This window comes from Xyrauchen texanus, chromosome 35 (assembly GCF_025860055.1).
Source record: "Xyrauchen texanus isolate HMW12.3.18 chromosome 35, RBS_HiC_50CHRs, whole genome shotgun sequence".
In the NCBI taxonomy this organism is placed as follows: Eukaryota; Metazoa; Chordata; class Actinopteri; order Cypriniformes; family Catostomidae; genus Xyrauchen; species Xyrauchen texanus.
Window position 1 is genome coordinate 32812240 of NC_068310.1, and position 24062 is coordinate 32836301.

General features: G+C 38.4%; 1 protein-coding gene across 1 annotated transcript in view; it reads left to right on the forward strand.

The window, feature by feature from the left end:
* LOC127628812 (von Willebrand factor A domain-containing protein 5B1-like) overlaps positions 1–16383 on the forward strand; it is a 52840-nt gene extending 36457 nt beyond the window's left edge. Inside the window, exons 18-21 of the mRNA XM_052105721.1 lie at positions 283–357; positions 4242–4311; positions 9978–10104; positions 15232–16383. Of these exons, the coding sequence (XP_051961681.1) occupies positions 283–357; positions 4242–4311; positions 9978–10104; positions 15232–15915 (956 nt within the window). The 3' untranslated portion in view covers positions 15916–16383. The remainder of the gene's footprint in view (positions 1–282; positions 358–4241; positions 4312–9977; positions 10105–15231) is intronic.
* Positions 16384–24062: the final 7679 nt, after the last annotated feature.

Here is a 24062-nt window from a genome sequence, read left to right on the forward strand (position 1 = left end):
CCGTTTTCTGCTACTCCTACCCCTAACAATGTTGATGGCAAACAAGCCAAACAGGAAGTGAGTGTATCTTGATGAGACTTTTGCATATTGACACAAAAGTATGAATATATCTTTGTCACAATGTCCTGAGGATATCACACCATTTTGGTTACGGCAGAACTTCGGCCACTTTGCAATCTGTCCACATTCACAACAACCAAACAAATTAGTCTTGGTTTCAGACTTGGCCAGCATCAAAAGCTACAGTGTTTAAAATCATTTAAAGTCCTCTTTGTTCTACAGATGTTGAGGATGGAGACCATTCCCCTGGCAAAACACCCTCATCCTCCTGTTGGGAACGATGTAGCTTTACTGAAGGTGAGTCCATTACCAGCTAACTGTTTTATCTGTCTAGATTCTCTATTTAAGAGTTAATTGTCTCTATTAAAGGAACAAAATTCAGTCAAATGAAAATGTACTCACCACTTTGTTGTTTCACACCAGAATTACTTTTTTCTCAAAGGAGACATTTTCAGGCCACTCTTTCGATTCACACTTGGCCACATTAATGTGTCATGACTAGGGATGTAACGGTGTCACGGTTTCACTGTATACCAAGAGTTTAAAAAGAGACGGTTATGAAACCATTGACATTTATAATTCATAATTTGGTTATTGCATTCACTGTATTACTTTTATTTTTTCCCTCTTAAATGAAATAAAGTTTCCATTGTAAATATCAGTTCAATTCAGAGAGAATAGGCTACATTTACACAGCATCATATTCACATTATTCAGCCCCACCCCTTTTCCGTGCTTGGCTCTTCCGAATTTTGTCATCTAACTTCCTGTTTGTATTAAAGCTACTGAGAATAGTCGATCAAAATGGATTAAAAGTGGGAGCACAGAAAGTTTTTTTCACCAAGATTTGATGGTGTGAGTCTACAGCACCCCTTTACTATGTGAAAATGCAAGTGAGGTTTTTTATCTGTCACTCTAAATATTAATTTTTTCCAACACCCACGGTGGTAAATTGGACCTGGCAGACCACATTTAGACTGCTACGACACACTGCACTTTTTCGTGATACAAACGTTTAATTGTTATACGTGTAATTGTGCTTAATTTTTAGTTTTCAAATTTGTAATAATTTGTGTTCAAATGTGTAGTTGACATGAGATGTCCAACAGTGACAGCTCATATTATTAAACATGCACATTCATAACATTAAAGCAAACTACAATTGTACTTTTAAAAATGTGATTTAAAATGGTTGTAATCAGAATATAAAATAAAACATGTTCACATGTCTGTGTTTATGAAATAAGCATATAGTTGCACCCTTCCCACATCCCGGTACAACGCTCAAAAAATATGCTCACTTGAACAATAACATGATGGGTGAATGATGGGCAAAGAAGGCCAGATGTGTCCTACAGAGATATTTTTAATGATTTTGTGTTGTCTCTTGGAGTTTCATGAGCACAGAAGAATATCAGTACGATCACAGCCTGAAAGTAGGACATTGTGGATTTACGAATTAAGTACTCTTGTTTCAAAATCTCCCTGCTCTGCTTCCAGTTGTTATGGCATCCCCTGAACACCTTAAATACTCATGATAGCTCTTGACAGCTCTGTAAACCCACTTCGCTAGCTAATTACACTTGACATCAACACCACAGATATCTATAGCGACCGGTTAGGGTTGCCACCTATGTCTGATAAAAAACCTGGACAAATCAATGACCCGGCCACCGCTTTGCTCACAAGTGAAAATGTCCATTAGACATTAGACTCAGAAGACACAATTGGTCGTTGTGCAGTAAGATTGTGCATAGTCGTGAATATTTTAAACATCTCAAGTATTCTCACTTATCTTAACTTATAGCTTACCTGGTTGCTTAGATACTGGTGCTTGTGCTTGCTTTTGCTTTGCTAAAGAAATAAGTAGAGGGATGACATTAGATTTGCATTTACCATACCTTAGCCACATCTATAGCCACTTTTATTTAGTATGTCTCAATCAGACATTGGAATAACAAAATCATACATAAATGGGCCTTAGCTTACCTAGTCTTCCATCTATACTTGGCGTTTCCCTTTGCTGCAGCTATCAGTGGTTTCTGTTCTTCAATGAATGTCTTGAATTCAGTGCATGACAATTTGAAATTCAATCTGACCTGAAGCTCAGACTTCACCATTGCAACTAACAGTCTGTTTCTTTTATCGGACCAAACATCCTCCATATGACTGAACACTCTTTCTGCATAGGCATTACTGACTGGTATGGAAAAACAAAAGCAACTACTTTCAACAGCTCAGTGGATTCAGTTGCCTTGCTAAAAAATTATTTGTTTTAGCATGGTCATCCAAAGCAGTTTTGCCTTCATGTTTAACCAGAATTTTAACTGAGCATACGGAGCAGGTAGCATAAAGTGGGTCGCCTGGTGTTGGCTTTAGCCATGTGGAGTAATTGTCATTTTTCAACCAGTCATTATTAAAGTATGTCGAATGTTTCATTTTCTTTTTACTGGCCTGTCCGTCTTTGTGAACACACTGTCATCTTCGTCTTCCGTCTCGCCACCCATGTTAACGCTAACGAACGACGTTGACGTACAATCTTCTTCACACTGCTTCTCAAATTGCCGCCTGTAGTAACTGGCTAGCTGCCAAGAAGACAGACGCGCTAGATGACGTAGCCTACGTCACGTCACGTCACACGTCCCAGAGCCAATGATAGCGGATTCTACACACAAGAGACACGGACCACTCTGTGCACAACGCATAGGCTATTTCAAGTGGAGAGAAAATAGATAGTTGAATATACATATTCACGTAGCCTTTCGAAAACCGGGACATTTAGTGTCCCGGGAGAGTGGATAAATTTCCCGGGACAGGTTATTAAAAAGAAGGACAATCCCGGTAAAACCGGGACAGGTGGCAACACTACGACCGGTAGAACGGAAGTTCCTGTCTGAGACCCCCTGTAAAGCTAAATTGCGCATTATTGGGGGGTCTCATTTGGAATCAAATTAAATACGTTATTAATGCTGTAGTAGGCCTAATGCATATATATTCAATCTGACATCAGAAGGTCACCTCCCCCAGCCTCTCACTCGAGCGCGCGCGTAGAGACATGTCACACTTTGTATGGTGTGATTTAATAACCATCGTAGCTCTACAAGATCACACACGAGTGCAACAAAGGCATGAAACGCGAACACGAGCGAAGTGGTGGTAGGTCTACTGCATCTAAACCGTTTTAAGTTTTTTTTAAACGTCAGTCAGACACTTGTGGTTGCGCGAGACAAACAGCGCGATATAATTTTATATATATGCTGTGTGAAAACAGTAGAAAAACGAGTGGTTTTAATGTTATCATAAAGGGGAGAACATGATCACAGGTTTTTTCTTCTTCTTCCTGTCTTACCATTATTATTATATTCCAAAACAGCATTAAAAAATAGATGTTAAGCATAATTATTCATCAATTTCCCCTGGCATTGTTTATCCTTTATTCACATGATGCACCTAATGGGAAATATATGGGTGGAAAAGTCATACATTAATAGGCCTATAGGCCTATGTATTATTATTTATAATGCTGCCTGCATTTCAAAAATCAGTTAGGGACATTATCAGTTAACTAAGATAAAGATTTCAAATGTATTCATTTATTCATCCAGGAAAAATGCCCCAACATCACATCCTGGGCCATTATTCAGTCAGATGAACCATTGCTGTATTTTTCTAATAATTTAAGCAAGGCCATATACCGTGACACTGCTGTATTTGTTGTGAAGGTTATTGTACCATGAACATTTCATACCATTATATCTCTAGTCACTGCCAAATGGATATAAACCCGATCTTCAATTCCCCTATTTTTCTCCTCGGGGCTTGTTGTAGTTACGATTTGTCCTTGCATGTGAACTGCTGAGCATGGATTTTTATCAAGTCCTAAAAATAAAGACAACAATACTAGCCTAAAAAGTATTATGAGTGTCAGTAACATCTGTAAGTGCAATGTATGGTCATCATTCACTTTTACCCATAATTAATCTGGCCCCGTTTTCATGCTGAATTATATTGACGATATGACCGAACCACATGCATCTCCTCCTCTTGTTCGTGTTGGCGCTGTTTTGGTGGCATTAGGCAATATTAGGCAGGTGTTTGTAATGTTGTGGCTGATCGGTGGATGTGTTTGATGCACTGAAACAAGCAGAATGCCAACCTACTGTGCCTGCTCTCTCTTTCAGCCCCTCAAAAGAGTCCATCTGTGACCTCAAACCACTCACAAAGATCAGTGGAGAGCCTTTTCTCTGCCAGGTGGGTGTAGAGAGAAAAAACAATATAGATGCCACAGACAACCTTCAAACACCTTCTACAAATCAAGTTATGGAAATACAAACACCGTAATTCATAGAACGCAAATGAATAATTCAACAGTTTGTGTTACTCATGTTACATTGTTTTACATCATGAGTCACATTAGCATTTTGATTGCTTTTGTTATTCTGTGGGTGCATGTAATGAGTTCAAAACTCATAGTGAATAGACCGCGACAGATATTCATTATTCATTAAAAAGACTAAAGACATGAGATGTTTACACTGACAATATGACCACAAAGATGTGCACAGGTATGTAGCTGATTTTAACCTTGAGATTCAGTGAACAAGAAATGCCCGACAGTAATGAATGTCAACGTTGAGCCTCGGGGCACTCCAGCTTAACCCTTGTGCATAAACCCTTTTTTAAAAAAGTTAGTCAGATGTCCTTAATGGACAAATATGTCTGTGTGTCAAAAACCGGCCATACTATTTTATATTAATATTATTTTTCACGTTCAATTCGTTAATTTTTTTAACCAACATCAGTCCTGATCATAACTACAAAATATTCATTTTCAGAATTTTAACCCTTTAAATACCAGTTTGTTTATATAATTTATATAATTCAAATGAGTTTGAAATATCAAAATTCCTTAAATACACACCTTTGGATACATTTATGCCCAGACATGGGGACTTGTGACTTGGTGACTTGGACTCGAGTCGACTCGAGTCGCTATTTTTATGACTTGTGACTTGACTTGACAAAAAATAAAATACTTGAGACTTGACTCGGACTTGGAAGTTAAAAAGGCCCTGTCCCAAATGGCACACTCCGGACTTGTGGACTTCCTCAGAGTCCACACTTTGGTGACGTCATGTAGTGCAGACTTATAGGGCCCCTCGCGCAAGTCCACAAGGGTGCATTGAGAAGTATTTTTGGGACAGACTCGATCGTGAAGCGTGGTTATTGTTGGACAGGAGCTGCAGGTTCGGTTCGGGGAAATATGCTGCCTATTGCTGTTGTTTTTACTATTGTGTTTGCGAGATGGCTTGCCATGCAGAGAAATCACATTTATACGCTCCGACGTCGTAGAAGACAAGATTATTTTTCATGCATACAAATGCTGATGTTATGCACGGAGGAAAGGGTAAGCAAGTAAATGTTATTGACTTTGTAGATAAACATATAACTTGTCAAAAGTCGTTAATGCATTAAGTCATTATTATTTGATTTACTGTTTAATTTTCTTTTTCTTTATATACACACACATATACATATATATATATATATATATATATATATATATATATATATAGTGTGGAGCGGGAGGCGGGTCGGTCGTATCAGCGCTGGTACAGAATGAGCCGTGATGGTTGTCGAGAGAGAGAATGACGGACTGCCATTCTCTCTCGAACAATCGCCACCGCCGCTTTATCCTCAGCTCATCAGGCTGATTGGGGACCGGCGCTGATACTCGACCGCCCCGCTCTCCGCCTCCACACTTACATATATATATATATATATATGTATTTTATATTTTTATGTGTACCTTGTTTTTTTTATGTCGTTTTTAATTTACAGGTTTAAATATCCATACTTCACTTACATATGCCTCAGTAAAGCCCTGCCATTCGGTTCTATATAATGAATCGTTATGCGATCAGCCTATTATTCAGCGCGCTATTACTATGTTTGAGACATCAACCACTGGTCGATGACCATAATGTTTGTATAAACTGTAGGTAACAACTGGTAAAATGTACACAGTCATAAAAACCATAATGATACTTACACTTAAATATTTTCTTCTCAGCCATGTTATCAATTGTCTGTGTCCGTGGAGCTAAAGCTCTTCACACCAGTTGTCTGATTGGCCTTTCGCAAGAACTCCTGGGTACTTGAAGTGCGTGAAGCCTGGATCTATGCGGGCTTCGCGGAAGACCGCTTCAAGGGTACAAAGGGGGCGCTGCTGAGCACACTTCAGAGCTTTAAAATGCTAAATGGGACGGCCTACGGACTCGTAGACTCAGCGAGCACGTGCAATTTAAGTCCACGAGACCGAAAGTCCGCATGAAGTGCGCCATTTGGGACAGGGAGACTCGGGACTTGACTTGACTTGAGACACGAAGACTTGAATGACTTGAGTGTTAATCACATCATGTTTTCAGTTTGAATATAAAATATATAAATTATTTAAAAAAATTAAGTTGATCCAGCTGGACCGCAGGCTGAGAATAGTTTTGTCATGACTGGATCACGACACTATAGGCTATCATCAGCCATGCCCTCTCGTACCTTACGCACACCACGCCCACTTAGATCAGATAACACATCAACATGTCAGCCGGAGGGGTAACGTTACCGAGGGTCATCGCTTTCGGCTTCAAAAATTCTTATCAAGATGGCAAAAGACGAACAGCGCTTTGCAAGACATGCAACGTTAAGATCGCGGACAGCCAGACGACAACCTCCAATTTCGTCCGCCATTTGAAGAGCCATTCTGCCCAGTAAGTGCTTGTCAATTTGTTAATTTTATCTGGTTAGTTGGTAGTTAGCTAATGTAATAATAGCAGGGTTCCCACGGGTCCTTGAAAGTTTGTGAATCTGAAAAATAAAATTCAAGGCCTTGGAAAGTTCTTGAAAATAAACATACATAGATACAGGTCCTTGAAAGTGCTTGAATTTATTTTGTGCAAGAAGTTTTCTGGAGAAAAAAAAAATCTGTCCATTAATTTTTTATTTCGCCAACACTTCGTGGCTTATGCTGCATACTAGCCTGCTTGATTTACGTTAGTTACGCGCATTTACGTTAAGTGTTTCCCGCGCGAAGTACTTTGTTTTGTACGTTGCCATGACGTTCACGCGCGCTGGTACCTCAACGTTTCCCACTCACAGACATTGCAAAAATAGGCTTATGGATATACTCTGTGTGGGTGTGGGAGTGAGTGAGTGAGTGAGTGAGTGTGGGTGTGGGAGTGTGGGAGAGAGAGTGGGAGTGTGGGAGAGAGAGTGGGAGTGTGGGAGAGAGAGTGGGTGTGTGAGAGAGAGAGTGGGTGTGTGTGGGAGAGAGAGAGAGAGTGTGTGTGGGAGAGTGAGAGAGAGTGTGTATGTGAGCGAGAGAGTGTGTGTGTGAGCGAGAGAGTGTGTGTGTGTGTGTGTGTGTGTGTGTGTGTGTGTGTGTGTGTGTGAGAGAGAGAGGAGAAATGTAACAAAGTTTAATGTATGTAACTGTGTTTGAGAGAGAGAGAGGGAGGTGTTCAGAGAGTAGTCTGTTGGATGTTAAGCTGTTATTTGTTTTATGGACTCAATGTTGAAAATTTAAAACATTTCAAACACTGTTGGCAGAAGTGAAAAATAAATAATTTTATGAAGTTACAATTTTGTTTGATTCCATGATGTATTTTACTGAACATGAGTATTGTAATTTACTGACAGTTACTTATATCTTGTCTTTTCACTTTATTATGATCAGATTCTGCAGGTAAAATTACAATAATAAGGTGACTTGACTTGGACTTGACTTGACGTAGCCTGTGACTTGACTTGACTTGACTTGCCCAAGAAAAAAATACTTGGGACTTACTTGAGACTTGAAGGTTAAGACTTGAGACTTACTTGAGACTTGCACATGTGTGACTTGGTCCCATCTCTGTTTATGCCATTGACATTAACAGCCAAAATGATCAGAAAAAAATATTATGAAAAAGACAAAAATGTCCTGAAGGTTGCACAAGGGTTAAAGAAGTGCAAAAATTGGATATTAGCCACACACACTTTTTAGTTTCAGTTATAATTAGAGTTTGTGGCATTCAGAAATGATAACTTGTCTAAGCCTTTCCCTTCCTGTAACCACTGTGGTCATGTCTTTGAACAAGACAACAAACCCCCATCTTAACCATGACTTTATCTCTTCCGGTAAACACAAAAGATGAGTTTAAAGTCTTCACAGGGCTTATTTGCCATATGATGCATGTGAATAGTGACTCTGGTCTGTCAAGCTCGAAAAAGGAAAAACACCATAAAATGACAGTTAATTTAATCGACAATACTCCTGCACAATATGCTATGAAGTTCAACAGGATGAATGTATGTTGTTATTCACTCTCAAATGAAATCAAATCATTAGTAAAGTGCTGAAATGCAATATGACTACTTTGATAACATCAAACCTCACTGGTTCTCTTTGCGTTTTGTGACCAAACGTCATGATGTCTTGTCCCAAAAAAACAATGAGGTTTGACATTATTAATGTTGCCACCGTTTTTTATTTTTGCACGTAATTAATGATTTCATTTGAGTGTGAATACTTGTAACGATTTAATTATTTTAGTCTGTTCATCTCACAAAGTTATCGTATGTCTTCAGAAGACTTGGAATATAGTGCAAGAGTCGGATCGATTTCTTTTAAACCTCCTATGGACTTCGGTCATTTTTGACCGGAATCACTTTTGCAGATTTAATAAAAATGGTTTCCTTTTATTTGAGCAGTACAAGACTAGATTACTTTTCCTCTACTTGCAATCTGAACATACCATAAAATAATTTTGGGCATGATTCGATAAGTCTAAGTGGTCATAAAAAAAAACACTTTTGAAAATTTATGGGAAAGACCAACACAGAACAATATTTTTTATTTAGCAAATGCAGTCAATAAATCAGCCACAATGCAGAAAAAACACACATAGAAATAAAGGAAGAGACTATAAAACATCCAGAGTGCAAAACAGACACTCACTCACACACACATTTACTCACACATAAAAATGAACTGGTCAGTCTATAACACAAAGTGTTTTGTTTTTTGTCAAATAAAACCAATAAATCAGCTACAATGCAAAACACACACTCAGAAATGTGGGGGTGAGACAATAACATACCCACAATGCAGAGCATGCATGCATGCGCGCGCACACACACACACACACACACACACACACACACACACACACACACACAGACACACAGACAGAAGTAAATGGTTGAGACTAAAACTGCCAGTAGGCAGAACACACATCATAACACACACGCACACACAGAAACAAAGGTGTGAGGACTGGCTCTCAAGAGAGATTAAAACCAGCATGTTGTGCAAAACAATCCATCTGCAAGGTACAATACATTTTTCCTATAGAAAGGACCAAATGTAGGGCTCATTTATGAAGACCATAGGAGGGTTAATGTGGTTTTATGCATTTTCGAACTTGACATTGTGTCATTATATGTCAGATAAACTAAAAGTCTTTTTTCCAATTCACTTTTTGTATTCCACGGAAGATAGAAAGTCATACGAGTTTGAAGCGACATCAGGATGGGTAAATTTATTTTTAGGTTTTCATGAGCTATTCCTTTAACTAGCATAACGAACCAGCATAAACTAGCCTTAAACTGGTTCTGTCAACAGGGACTGTAGCAACACGACACTCTAGAAACCAAAATAAACACTTTTCCTCGCCTGTCTGGAATCTCTTTCACAGCTCTCCCTCTAGCTGTCACTTCAGCTAAAATAATGACCTAAACGTCAGGAGCAGTGCTCTCGAGAAGGCGTGCACATTTCGGGCCAGATATCAAAAAGAAAAAAAGCACATTAGACGTGTCTTTACATTTAATGAAGACATTGAGGCACCCGAGTTAAAGGTGTTGTTTCTTTTTGCCTCTAGCAAGCTGAGTCTGACCAGGACACGCCTCCTGACGAAAGCTGCCAGAGGATTCACGAGTCGATCGCAAAGCAAAATCAGCAACTCGATGGGAGAAAGCGAAAATGACAACAAAGACTACATCTCTCTGGTTTCTATTGACATTTTCTGCTTTCAAAATGTTGATGCTTTTAGATAGTGCTTCTCATCTGGTGGGTCGTGACTCAAAAGGAGGTCGCAAGTCTGTTCTGAGAGGGTCACGGATAGCAAGAAAAAACACTGCCTAATGTAAATATAAAAATGCAACTAAATGTATAATTGTGCCGAGTTAGGAGAAAGTAAAATAACTGGATTCAAATAAAAGGGAGGAGGAGAAAACACTTTCAATATATATTTTGTTGATGTCAGTGTAGCGTCGCTTGCAGTAACAGGCAGTCGAAGAAGCATGAAGAACCCAAGTGCGGTTTATCTACAAGACGAAATCCCAAACATACAAACAAACCTAAACGATTTGACCAAAACACAATACCTGATATATGACATGGGCAAACATGAGGGCTTAAATACATGAACATGTATGACAATGCCAACCAATCAACAGACAGAACTGTAAACAAGATAACGAGACAAATAAACATGAACCAATAAAAAGACAAGACTGCTAAGAATATAACAACAACCAATGAAAACAAGACACATGTCATGAACACATGACTATAAAATAGGATCAAAACTATTCAAATAAAAGACATGAAATCAAAACATGAACAAAAACACATTTAAACATGACGGTCAGTGGCCGTGCATCTAATCCATCTGCACTGTATTTGGTAGAAGCTAGCTAAATTAGTCAGATGCTAAGATGGACAGGCATCTTAGCATGCTCTCATATTTGAAACCTCTGAAAAACTCTACACTAGATATAAAATAAATTATATACGCCCCAAACTGTTACATACGAGTACATTTGCTCTCAGGATAAATAATTACAATATGTTTGATGCAATGAATTGTGATTATACATTTAGAAACCAAATGGTCAATTTTCTATTCAGCCTAAATGACTGCATATTGTTGAGCCTATGCTGTTAATTGTAATACTAATTCATTTCAATGTTTAATTTTAAGGCTATGTTATGAGTTCAGTGAACAGCATTTGTGGCATAATGTTGATTTCCACAAAAAAATATTTCAACTTGTCTCTCATTTATTGAAAAAAATAAATCGTAGGCAGTGTAAGGCACTTAAAATATGCATTGGCCAGTCCATAAGCGCTAAAATACACACCGTTTCAAAAGTATAACCACAGGATATAAACATTAGATGTTCTAACTAGGGCTGTCGATTTAACGCGTTAATTCAGTGCGATTAATTTTATGAAAAATAACATGTTAAAAAAATGTACGCAATTACTCGCAATGCCCCCGGACCGTAAAATAAGGAAGATTCCTGAGAAATGCAAGTTTGTAGTACCACCTGTTTACTCCAGAGGGCAGTAAGTGAAACTTCAGCTGTGTGGACAATGCGCAGTTTATACAGTGAACAAAACAACCCTTCAGCAGACAGAAGAACACAAACATGCATCATGTTCTTGCGTTCAAAACACTTGATGAAGTGCAAATTTGAACTAAGTGTTCTCAAGATGTGTTCGAAGTATTAAACTATATTTAACTTGACACAGTGACCTAAAAATCGTATGTTTATGACACAACGCACCCGAGACGCTAGACAAGCATGTCTGACTAGGGGTACATTGACGGGTCCTTAAACAAGCCCTCATAATAAATCAACAAATTCACTTGTGAAATGGATTGCTGTGAACTGTGTGCCAATGATTGGATTATGATCAATAATAATATGGTAGTAAACAATACATTGTATTCTAAAGCCACTTTGTATTGTCAGTTTATTCAACTCAAATCTTTCACATCTCACCCTTCCCCTGTCACTACTGGTGTCCCTCAAGGTTCAGTTCTTGGCCCCCTCCTTTTCATCACCTACCTACTGCCCCTTGGCAATATTTTCCGTAAATTCAATATTCATTTTCATTGTTACGCTGATGACACTCAGCTCTATTTATCCAGCAAACCCACTTCCTCGCTCCCCCCCCTGTCCCTTACCAACTGCTTATTTGAAATTAAAGACTGGTTCACCTCAAACTTAACAGTGATAAATCTGAACTCCTCCTCGTAGCCACCAAATCCACCATTACCAAAATCAATAGTTTTACACTACCCATTGATAATTCCTTGGTCTACCCCTCCCCTCAGGTCAAGAGTCTGGGCGTAATCCTCGATTCCTCCCTATCCTTTCAGTCACACATAAATAATGTTACCCGGTCTGCATACTTCCACCTACGCAACATTAACCGCCTCCGACCCTCCCTTACCACTCACACTGCCTCCGTCCTTATCCACAGCCTCATCACCTCCCGCCTTGATTACTGCAACTCCCTTCTTTTTGGTCTCCCTCAGAAATCTCTTCATAAACTCCAACTTCTCCAGAACTCAGCAGCTCGTGTCATCACCAGAACCCCCTCTTTTCATCATATAACCCCTGTCCTTCAGCAGCTCCATTGGCTCCCGGTTCAATTCAGAATACAATTTAAAATCCTTCTGCATATTTTCAAAGCTATCCATAACCTTGCTCCTCCATATCTATCTGCCCTCCTTCACATTGCCACCTCCTCCCGCTCCCTCAGATCCTCCTCCTCTATTCACCTCACTGTACCCCCTGCTCGACTTGTCACTATGGGGAGCAGAGCCTTTAGCCGCTCTGCTCCCCAGCTCTGGAACTCACTCCCACCGGACCTCCGCAGTATCGACTCTCTCCCCCTGTTCAAAACCAGACTCAAAACCCACCTGTTCCAGCTTGCTTATTTGTAAATGCACTGTTCTTGTCCTTTTTTATAATTGTTTGTTTATACTTTTCTGTTCCCTGTACCTGTTTTATTATCTGTAAAGCGACCTTGAGTGCTTAGAAAGGTGCTGTTAAATAAAATGTATTATTATTATTATTATTGTCTTATCAATGATTAACTCTTCTGCCACAAGAATGTAATGCATTTTAATTATCTGAATATAAACATTACATTTTATATATATATATATATATATATATATATATATATATATATATATATATATATATATATATATATATATATTTTAATATTTAAAGATAACGATGTATGATTATTTCATCATTATATATTGAATTATTGTTATATGAGGGGCTTTCTCAACAAATATTTGTATATGCGATTTAATTAATCGGGACACCATGGAATTAATTAGATTACAAATTTTAATCGATTAACAGCCCTAGTTTGAACATAATTTTAGTGTGATAAAATCACTTATAAAATCATTTACTAACTGTATCTGTGTGAAGTTATATCCAATAATACAACTTTGTGGCCATGGCGACAAAAGCCTGTACGGTAATCAAGGTATTGGAGATAATAATACTTTTATTTATTTAGCTCAGCTTGATCCAAGGATGCTTCACAAAGCATAGACAAAATGTAGAACAAACACATAAAGTAAATTCAAACATCTGAGCAAGCATGCATGACTGAAACACAAACATGGAACATGAATAATACAGAGACAACAGCGTTGCTGGAATCTGTTAATAAATGTGCTTTTGGGGCAGAGTGTTCCAAAGCTTGGGTGCAGCAATGCTGAAAGCCTTACCTCCAAAAGTAGACAGTCTAAATCTAGGTACAGCAAGTTTTTGCTGATTACACAGATAAGTTTAGTAAATGATTTTATCACACTAAAATCATGTTAACACCTATAATATTTACCTCTTGTGGCTATATGTTTGAGTGTTGGCTTGTCATATGATGTCTAGTGTAAAATCTAGGTCTTTAGTTTAGAACCACTTTTTTGGAGTTGTTCAGAAACAGTTTAAAAACCTTCCACTACAAAATAATGACGTCGTTGTGTGTTTTGCATCCATTTGCCTCACAATCTTTGAATAGCTGATCAGTACTCGCCTTGCAGGAAAAAGCTCTTTACGTATAGCAATTACAGTAATAGGTCATTTAACAAGCATAAATGTAGACCAATATCTCATGATCGGTAAGTGCAGTTACTTTAAATAATGGGGCTTTTCCACTGCATGGTACAACTCGACTCAATTCGACTCTGCTCGCATTTTTGGGGTCGAGGTTCCAAGCGAGCCGAGCCGATACTAAATGTGATGTCAAAATCCTGCAGATCACTGATTGGTCAGGGAGAATCGTCACTACCGGCATCACTGGATATCCAACACAACATCAACCCGCTAGTTTTAAAGTTAGCAACAGCGATAGCAGTATCATTTGTTCACGCGACTTTCAAATTGTGAAAAAAGAAGTGGCTGTGCGCAAACGCACGCCATGGTCAATAAACGAGATGCAGATGGTCCACTCGTTAGCGATGAGCGAAAGTCTCTCAAGAAGGGTATCAGCTTTTGTCTGTACACGGCTACCACCAGACCTACCAACAGTGTAGGGAAAAGTAAAAAAAACTTAAGTGACTACAGAACCATCAAGGAAAAGTGGAAGTGGTTTGACCAAATGGACGCTATCTAAACCGGCGAGCAATGGGAGGGAGAGTGCCCTGGACTGATGTTGATCCATGATGGAGGATGGTACGTTTTGTTAACTCTATATGGTTTGAAAGCTTCACCAGCTACTGGAAAGCTTGCTTCTAAAACATGAGCTAGTAGCTAACAGCTAGGGGTTGTGTTATTGTTTTGGTCAGTTTGTGTCATTTTAAGATGATGTTATGGCAGTAGAGGCGGTGCAACTATGACGATCAGCCTATAATCCCATCCACTTTGAGGTAGCACTAAACTGCAGTGGAAATGCAAGCTCAAAAAAGTAAAGCGAGTAGAGTTGAGGTGAGTCGAACCGTAATGTGCTGTGGAAAAGTGCCATAAGATGTTATATTTTAACTTAATTAAAACACTTGGGGTTATGAGACTTTCATTATGTTAAAGTATTTTTGTAGTATATGTTCATTGTACTGGGCCAATTAATCCAAACGTTCATTTGTGGTGTCAATGTAATTTACATTATAGGCCTTAAAGGAATTCTTTACCGAGAAATGGAAGTTCTGTCATCATTTACTGACTTCATGTCGCTCCAGAAGTACACCATATTTAATTAACACATAAGCGATTGACATGTCACTTTGTTTATTGATTTTAGCAGTTAAACAGAAAAAGATTTAAATAGAAAAAGCATTGAAAGATATTTGGTTTCCTGCTCTACTCCCTTTTCCAGGTGTCATTGCAGCTATCCTGTGGGGCATTCATGTTGGACAGTGCCTTGTGTGACGCTATCAATGTGCCCATGGACAAGCTGAAGTGGACGTCACCCTTCAGTAGTCACAGAATTAGCCTTACCCACCTATCCCACTCCAGCTCTCGCCGTTCAGAGAGCTTGGAGGTCCATCGCGGCGCTTCTGCTCCACCCAAAGACTCACACCTGAACTCTGAATTTGAGGAGGTTGTTTCTCACCCATCTTTATCCTCCATGCCAGCCCAAAGTCCTCGAATGGGGGATGAGCTCTCGTCGTTGGCAGGCTTCTCTTCAATGTCAACCGAGGCCCCACCGTCCCCGATTAATTCTTTGCATGACAGCGAACAAGGGTCGGAGTCGGAGATAGCAAAATATCCCTTGCCGGGCTTCCCAGGGAGCCTGCAAAAGGCCATGCAAGACCTCGAGGGCATGGTGTGGGCCACAGCAGTAGCTCTGGCCTGGCTGGAACACAGCTCAGCCAGTTATTTCATAGAATGGGAGCTGATCGCAGCCAAGGCGAGCATGTGGCTTGATGAACAGATTATCCCAGAAGGACGAGACCTACCATCGGTCAAAGCCACGGCCAATCAACTCTTCATCATCCTGAGACACTGGGATGAGAACCTACAACTCAACATGCTGTGTTACAACCCGAACAGTGTGTGAGTTCTGATAAGATCCAGACGGAATCTGTGCACACAGAACTCAGCAGAAAGCTCCGCTGATTTCCGCAGAATTGCAACGTGTCATTCACAAAAGTTCTACACTTCCTCTATCCCTTGCATGTTTTCTTATTAAATATTGTGGCTAATTTAGGTATGCTTTCAGCTACCTATAAAGGTGCTTGCATATGACTTGCGTCGGGGCGTCAATGCACCGCTTTGATCTCCACAGGAAAAGCGTTGCAGAGAACATCATGTTTTAACTAGCTCTGGCATCTCCCACTTAATGATACATCATCTGAATATGTCTGATAATCATTGCCTGCTAGTCTACCGCTCCAAATTTCAGTGGCAACAGGGTGAAAGTTTAAATGGTTTGAACTTTGAGTGGTGCGTTACAATGCTTGATGGCTGCGCAACGTGGTACTAGGGTAACACAGAACCTAATGCTTAATTCCAAAACAAAGTTGTATTCGAGTCATAAAGTATCCCCTTAAGAGTATCGTACCAGCCAGGAGGCAGAATACACAACATAACACGCACACAGAAACAAAGGTGTGCGGACTGGCTCTCAAGAGACATTAAAAGTAAGCTCCATTTTACACATTTTACCATGTCAGCGCAGCAAAATCAGTGCAGTAAATGCGGAAATGACCACAGATTCTGTCTGGATTTGTTGATTGGGTTGGGACTAAACATAAACTATGCTAAAAGAGGCTTCTTAAATTGAATTAATGTATTCTGTGGGTTTGTTTTAGTATTTATAAATGGAAATTGTAACAGTATTTTATTGCGTTCCACCGCAGCACTACCAAAATATTGCATGCCTTTGCAATTTTTTTTTTGTAGGATGGAAAGTTTGTTCGTGTTTTTAGCTTGTCTCCAAAATACTGATGTTCTTTGCATATCGTTTAATGAACTGTCTCGCTGCTTTGGAAGATTTTGTGCCAAAATGATGGGGAAAATTTACTAAGAATGAATTGTGCCCGCCTAAAGCATTGCTTATTTGCACATGCTGCCTGTTTTGTTTTAGCACCCAATTTGCTAAATTGATTATGGAAATGAGATAACATTACAAGCAAAAATTCAGTTTTCACAAGTTCAAATGTGCATTATTAATATAAAAAAATAACATAATTACAGAAATACATATTCTTGATATCGAAAATGGTCTGCTCTTAGCTCTTTTTTTAACCTTCGAGGTTACCAAAGCGCTTTACACTGTGTCTCAATCACCCATTCACACACACATTCACACTCACACTCATACACCAATGACAGCAGAGCTGCCATGCAAGGCGCTAACCTGCCATTGGGAGCAACTTGGGGTTCAGTGTCTTGCTCAAGGACACTTCGGCATGTGGAGTCGTGTGGGCCGGGAATCGAACCACCAACCCTATATATACAGTATATGTGTGTATTTTTAATAAATAATTACATTTTTACTAGTGCAAATGTCCATTCCTGATATCAACTAGAATTTCTTTTTAATTGCACTTCATTTTATTGATATCTGAAATCCATTTCCAGATTTCTGAAGTACCAAATCCAACACATTGACAGATATAAAAAAGTAGCATTTTCGCTAGTTTTAATTAAATTGGTTGACATCAGGAATGGATATTTGTTCTGCATATATTTGAAAATGCAAATACAGCTATCAAGATTTTTTTTTTTACTAGAAAAAATAACATTTTTAATATCAAGAATGGGTATTTCCACAAGAAATCAAGAATGGGTTTTTAGTAATGAAGTCATTTTTGATATCAAGAAGTTTATTTTACTAGTAGAAATTCCATTGCTGAAATCAAGAATGAGCCTTTTAACATATACTACACATACTGCATGTGATTACGCAAACTACTACTTTATTTCTAGGTGACAATTACTTTATATACATATGTACATGGCTCAGCGCTGTACCAGCATAGATAGTGCCTACGTAGACTGAATTGCGGATTCTAAGTCAATAAAATTTGTGCACTGAAATAACAGTCCTCAAAAGTTGAACATCTGTTCAGTGAATTCAACCGTCATTGTAAGAAGTGAAGCTTTATTGTGACTATTGTTTATTAGTTGAAGTTGGTTGACTGCTGTACTGTAGTATTTAGCATCTCAGGCTCTTAGCTGTCAGAGGATCTAGTGACTTCATTTAAACCATCATTATAAGATGCAGTTCAATGTGTAACATTGGTTACATCATGCAATGTATATTCGTTCGCCTTTACGATGGTAAAAGATGTCAAATCGTCTCTGGGATGACACTTTCTATTGCTGTGGGTGCTCTCCAGTCTTAAGTGCCTAACTTTAAACTCTCTGGACTATAGAAATTAACGTTGTACTGTTAATGCTGAACGTAACTGAATATTTGTTTTTGCTTGTTATATTTATTGCCTTGTATGTACTATTACAGTATTTTGTTGCTGATGCAGGTGTGTTAAAACATTGTACAGAAAAAATAATTATATAATAACAGGTCAAACAAAACAGTAGCTGATAATACATTTTAAAAATCTCTAAGTAGCTGAAATGAGACAATACAGGAGCTAGAGGTCTCTCTGTTTATCTCATACTGATTGATTGCCACTTTTATTGTTCCTCAGGTATTGCTGTTGTGTAAAATGATTTCTGGTGAGTAAATGTTGTCTAATGCATGAGTGGTTTGTGGAATGACCTTTCAAACCTCTCTCATGTGCTTGTGACAGTGGCAGCTTCTATGTGAAAAGTGCATTATGTTTTTAGATCAATGGTAATTTGTACTTAAGTGTCAAATTTTGAAGTCGTACATGCTTTCTAGTGCAATGCTGGACTTTGTCACTGCATGTAATAAAGTTTAATTGCTGCAAGAAAAACTCCCGCCGCCTCCTTTTGCCATCACTGTTCCCACTAAGAAAAAAATGCAGTACATTAAAAGCAACGAGATCAATGGGATCCAATGAGACCAGCTGAATCCAGTTTAGCTGTTTGTTTTTTTCAGCAGGGTTTTACTTTTTTATCCTCACCAAAAGCAACCCAAAGGCAATACTTTATGCAGCCAGTAGATGTTGCACCTCTTTCAAAATCAAAAGCATGTAAGAGATGCTGTTTTTGTCAGAATGCTGCATTTATAAACCTTGTATGTGCTCTTTTATCCCCCAGAAATACACAGCAAGGTGACTCTGCAAGCTAGACAAAAGACAGCTAAGCCTCTGTAGCTGATTAGTCAGGCACTTATACAGGAATTGCATAGCAACATTACTGTAGCTGTCATCATGTTTGCGTGACTCTAAATAAAATCTCAATCTCTTTGTTACTCATAAAAACATGAGTCATCGTGATGTTTGTCCTGCAGTGTATGTCGCATATCACGGGTTTTAATTATATCAGTTAACACTCAGTGGGATAAAATGGTTTCCGGCATGAAGTGGGGCTCATTGACAGGATCATGATAGCTTTTGATGATGTAATTAATGCTTGATTGCCAGAGAGAAAGAGTGGGAGAGAGATACCGAGAAAGAGAGAGCGGAGTGGGTGTTAGTCTTCCGTAGCCAGGCCTTTGACAATATGACAATAAACAATGAGACTTAATGGAGATCTCAGTTATTTATATGTACATTTTTGTTCACACAAATGTTTTATTTCTGTCATCATTTACTCACCTTCATGTTGTTCCAAACCCATATGACTTTACTTTCTTCCATACAAAAGATGTTGATGCCTGTCTTTCCTATAAACTTATGCAGAGTTTACAGGATTTTAGGCCCGATTTTCACTCGCCGACAGTTTTGTAGAGATCGCCGACAAAAGCCCGAAATCATAGGCAAATCTGGGCTCGCTCTCATGAGCGACGAACGCAATGTATGAATCATCAAAGACGCGATCTGAGCGCCGACGCGCCGCAGATGTCAGCGAGATATCTAGCATGTTAAATATCTGGACCCATCTGCGACTCTAAATCGTGCAGTGTGAAATGTGTTTTGACTGAATACGACTACAGTGTTGACCTACAGCCAATGAGAGAGCAAGAAACGGGGAACAGGAAGTTTCAGTGGGAGGAGTCCTGATGTACCTGCAACAGAACATCAACTAGCATGGCTGCGGCATCAAGAAAGTCTCATTGGACTGAAGAAATGGAGAAACAATTTGTGTAACACTGGCAGGAGCACCAGTGCCTATTTGATGTTTCATCTGAACTGTACCACAACCGGTGGAGAAAGTGAAGAGTTGCAGAGAAATTGCCAGTTCTCTTGGACAGTCAGGCAAGCAAATAGGTCTATTTTTCATATTGTAACCAATAAAATATATGATGCCTTGAAGTGATTAAAAACATACACATCATATTCTGAAATGCATAACATATGATCGTGCATTTGTTTTAGTATCTTGTATCACTTCTTGCATGTACTCTGTTGTGAAACGTAATTTGGAGTCCAGGCAGAATCGTCGGGGATTCGTCAATAGTGAAATGTCTTGTAATGTGTTCACCCCTGTCGCCGATTACGCATGTAATTTGAAAACCCTACGACTTCAATGACAAGACAGACAATTGTGTCTGTAATAGGGATGGGCGATATGGCCAAAAAAATGTATCACGATAATTTCAGGGATTTATTGCGATAACGATACAAATGACGATAAATTATTTTCTTCTGTAAAATATCAGATTATGTTATGTTTAAGTTGTGTTCCAGTGACTGTGCTGAAAAACATCACACAACTACAATTACACAATAATAATAATTCAAATCAATTACAAGTTTAAAATGTAAACACAGATTCTTTATTTATTTATACTCTCATGGTGGAAAAATAGTGCAAAGCAAACAGCAAAAGTAACAATCACCAACCATGTCTTCAGTTGTGTTTCAAAATTACAACAGAGTACAACTGCAAATAAATCCTGATAAAGTAAAGAAGTTCATAGTGAAACACACTCTTACCCCGGATTTCAACCAACTGCGGAACGGCTGCGAATCGGCTCCGCTGCGTGTCGGATCCGTGCTCTGCCGTCCTTCAATACCTACCAGATACGGATTTGTTGCGGAACGGCTGCGTTCCGCCATGCTTGTTTTCACTCCGCACAGAGAATGTCCGCACGTGAACAGTGAATCGCGCGCGCGCACAAAACTACGTCATCAACTAGACTTATCGTTATTATCGTGAGGAGACACATTTTTATCGTGAGGAGAATTTTCAACGATATATCGCAAACGATAAGATATCGCCCATCCCTAGTCTGTAACGGTAACGGTACCACAATCTGACGTCTTTTGAAAGTCGTGTTGTGTGTAGGAGGCATAAGTGCCATTCATAAGTGAATGGCAACGGAGACTTTTCATTTTTGGGTGACACCCATTTGTGTCATTGTTTCTGCGGAATGGTGCACACAAACAGATCTCCGCTTGACTTGTTTTTAATGAGCAGAAAGGTGTTTGATGTTTTAACAATGACTGCTGGGGGTAAGAGGCAAAGCATGCACATATCTAAACTGATAGAGCATCTTTATGACAGGCCTTAAATCTCATTTCTATGGCAACAACAAGCATTGGTAAGTAGACCTTGAACAATGTACTTGACATTAGAGCTAAAACAATTCAATGAAATGGATCAATGGCATTGAAAAATTACTGCTCGTTAAATGAAGGCCCAATGCGTTCTGCTGTATACTCAACATATTTTGGCAATGTAGATGGTCATCCACATGTCACGTTCCATACTTATGGATTTTTGTTCATAAATATGACTTAATATCTCAATTATTACTTAGTATCTCATAAGACTTTTAATCTCATAAATATGACTTTTAATGTCATAAATATGACTTGATATTTTATAATTATGACATAGTATCTAAGTTTCTCATCATGTAGCCTTTTTATCTCAAAATATGGATCTCAATTATGACATTTGACCTCGTAATTTTTACTTTTGTCTTGTAAATATGACTAAGTCATCAATGTAATTTCATATATTTAATAATTATAACTGAATAAATATGATCATATGAAAATAATTACAAAATCATATACTGTATTTATGACTGAGTATCTCATATTTATCTATGACACATCATATTGATGGCTTAATCTTATAGTTGAGTTTTAATCTCATAATTATGCTTGTATCCCATAATTATGACTTTTTCTCATATTTATGACATATTATCTCATAATTGTGATTTATTATCTCAATTTTGGCTTTTTATGTTATAATTTGAATTTTTAAACTCACAAATATGACATTTTACATCATAAATAAGGCTTAATATCTCATAATTAGGACTTTTAATTGAAATTTGTATTCTTCTATTCCGAATATTAATTCTGATTTAGTATCTCATAATGATTACTTAATCTCATAGTTGACTTTTAATTTCATAATTATGCTAGTATCTCATATGACTTGCTGTCTCACTTTTGAATGAACTCAATTATGACTTTTTATTTCATAATTATGATTTTTAATCTCAACAATGATTTTGTATCCCATAATTATGAATTTTTATCTCGTAAATTACTTTTGTCATAAATATGACTAAATATCTTAATTATGGTTTAGAATTTCATAACATAATCTCATAATTACACTTATCTCTTAATTATGACATTTGTATTATAATTGTGACCTTTTCTATCTCATAGTGACTTTTTATTTCATATTAATAAAGTTTTTTCCTTGTCCACACACACACACACACAAAGCAGAAGCAGGATTCCATACATAAGGTATCTGAATATTCTACGCCAAAGAAAATGAACACACAAAAAAAAAAACATACTGCAAAAGTAGGAAGAGTACCATGCTATTATGTAATTTTGAGCACTATCATTCTTTTCATTGGTGTAGTTTGCTTTGGTTGTCATCTGTTTGACTCAGCTTGGAAGGGACCTTCAAAAGTCATTCAAGAGTGAACTGTAATGGATCAATTTGAATGTCAAGTCATTTTTATTAGTTAGCCAATTCCCCTCTGGCTAACATCATGAATATAACGCCAATATTACTTATGTGTAGTGCAAGTCATGGTTTAAAATGATTAAACTATGTAAGTGTTAAGGGTCAGTGTTTAAACAAATATTTTGTATGAACTGCAAGATTAATGATTAATGTCTTTGAAGTCCATCCTTGATTAACTGCAGATCACACAGATGCAATTGTCCTTTGTTAGTTGGATGATGAAGGCTTTTGTTGGGAATTAAACAATAGTCTATGTATTCCATTTCAAGAGTCCATCATTAGATCGAGGTGATGCAGGCAGAGATCAGTGAGGTGCATCGCAGTTCAACCTGCTGGTAATTTCGGTGAGGTCTGTCCTACATTTACATTTACATTTATGCATTTGGCAGACGCTTTTATCCAAAGCGACTTACAGTGCACTTATTACAGGGACAATCCCCCCAGAGCAACCTGGAGTTAAGTGTCTTGCTCAAGGACACAATGGTGGTGGCTGTGGGGATCGAACCAGCAACCTTCTGAATAACAGCCCTGTGCTTTAGCCACTACGCCACCACCACTAAGTCCAAGGTTCAGACAATGGCATATGAAGTATCCCATGTCTTATGGTTGGAGTTGGCATCAGTTCATCCTCTGAAGTCCATCGTGATGTTTGAAGACTGAAGCATGGCTACTATTATGTCATCATCACACAGCGACACATAGCAGTGGAGACCAACACGAAGCAGGAATGGAGCTGGATCCAGCCGGTTCTGGTGATCTCAGGATAGGAGTCCCGAGGTTGAGACAGTGAAACAAATAAAATTATATTAGCATAGATGCCATTAAATTTTTTCAGAGTTATAGATCATGATCAATGTTTCTGGTTTAGTCCTAACTAAAGCAGCCTAATTGTGGTTTGGAGGATAAATTAGGTGTATGCCTGGCTAAATAGATGAGTCTTTAGTCTAGACTTAAACTGAGGGAGTGTGTCTGCATCCCGAACAGTGGTAGGGAGACTATTACATAGTTTAGGAGCCTAATATAAAATGGATCTACCTCTTTTGTGGATTTTGATATTCTAGGAACTATTACCAGGGCAGAATTTTGTGATCGTAATGAATGTGATGGCATATAGCGTTATAAAATCCATAAATGATTATGCACAGTGGTTTGGGCTTCACCATCATGATAAAATCAATGACTGTCGGTGTTTGAGCTACATTTCTGACGTTAGTGCCG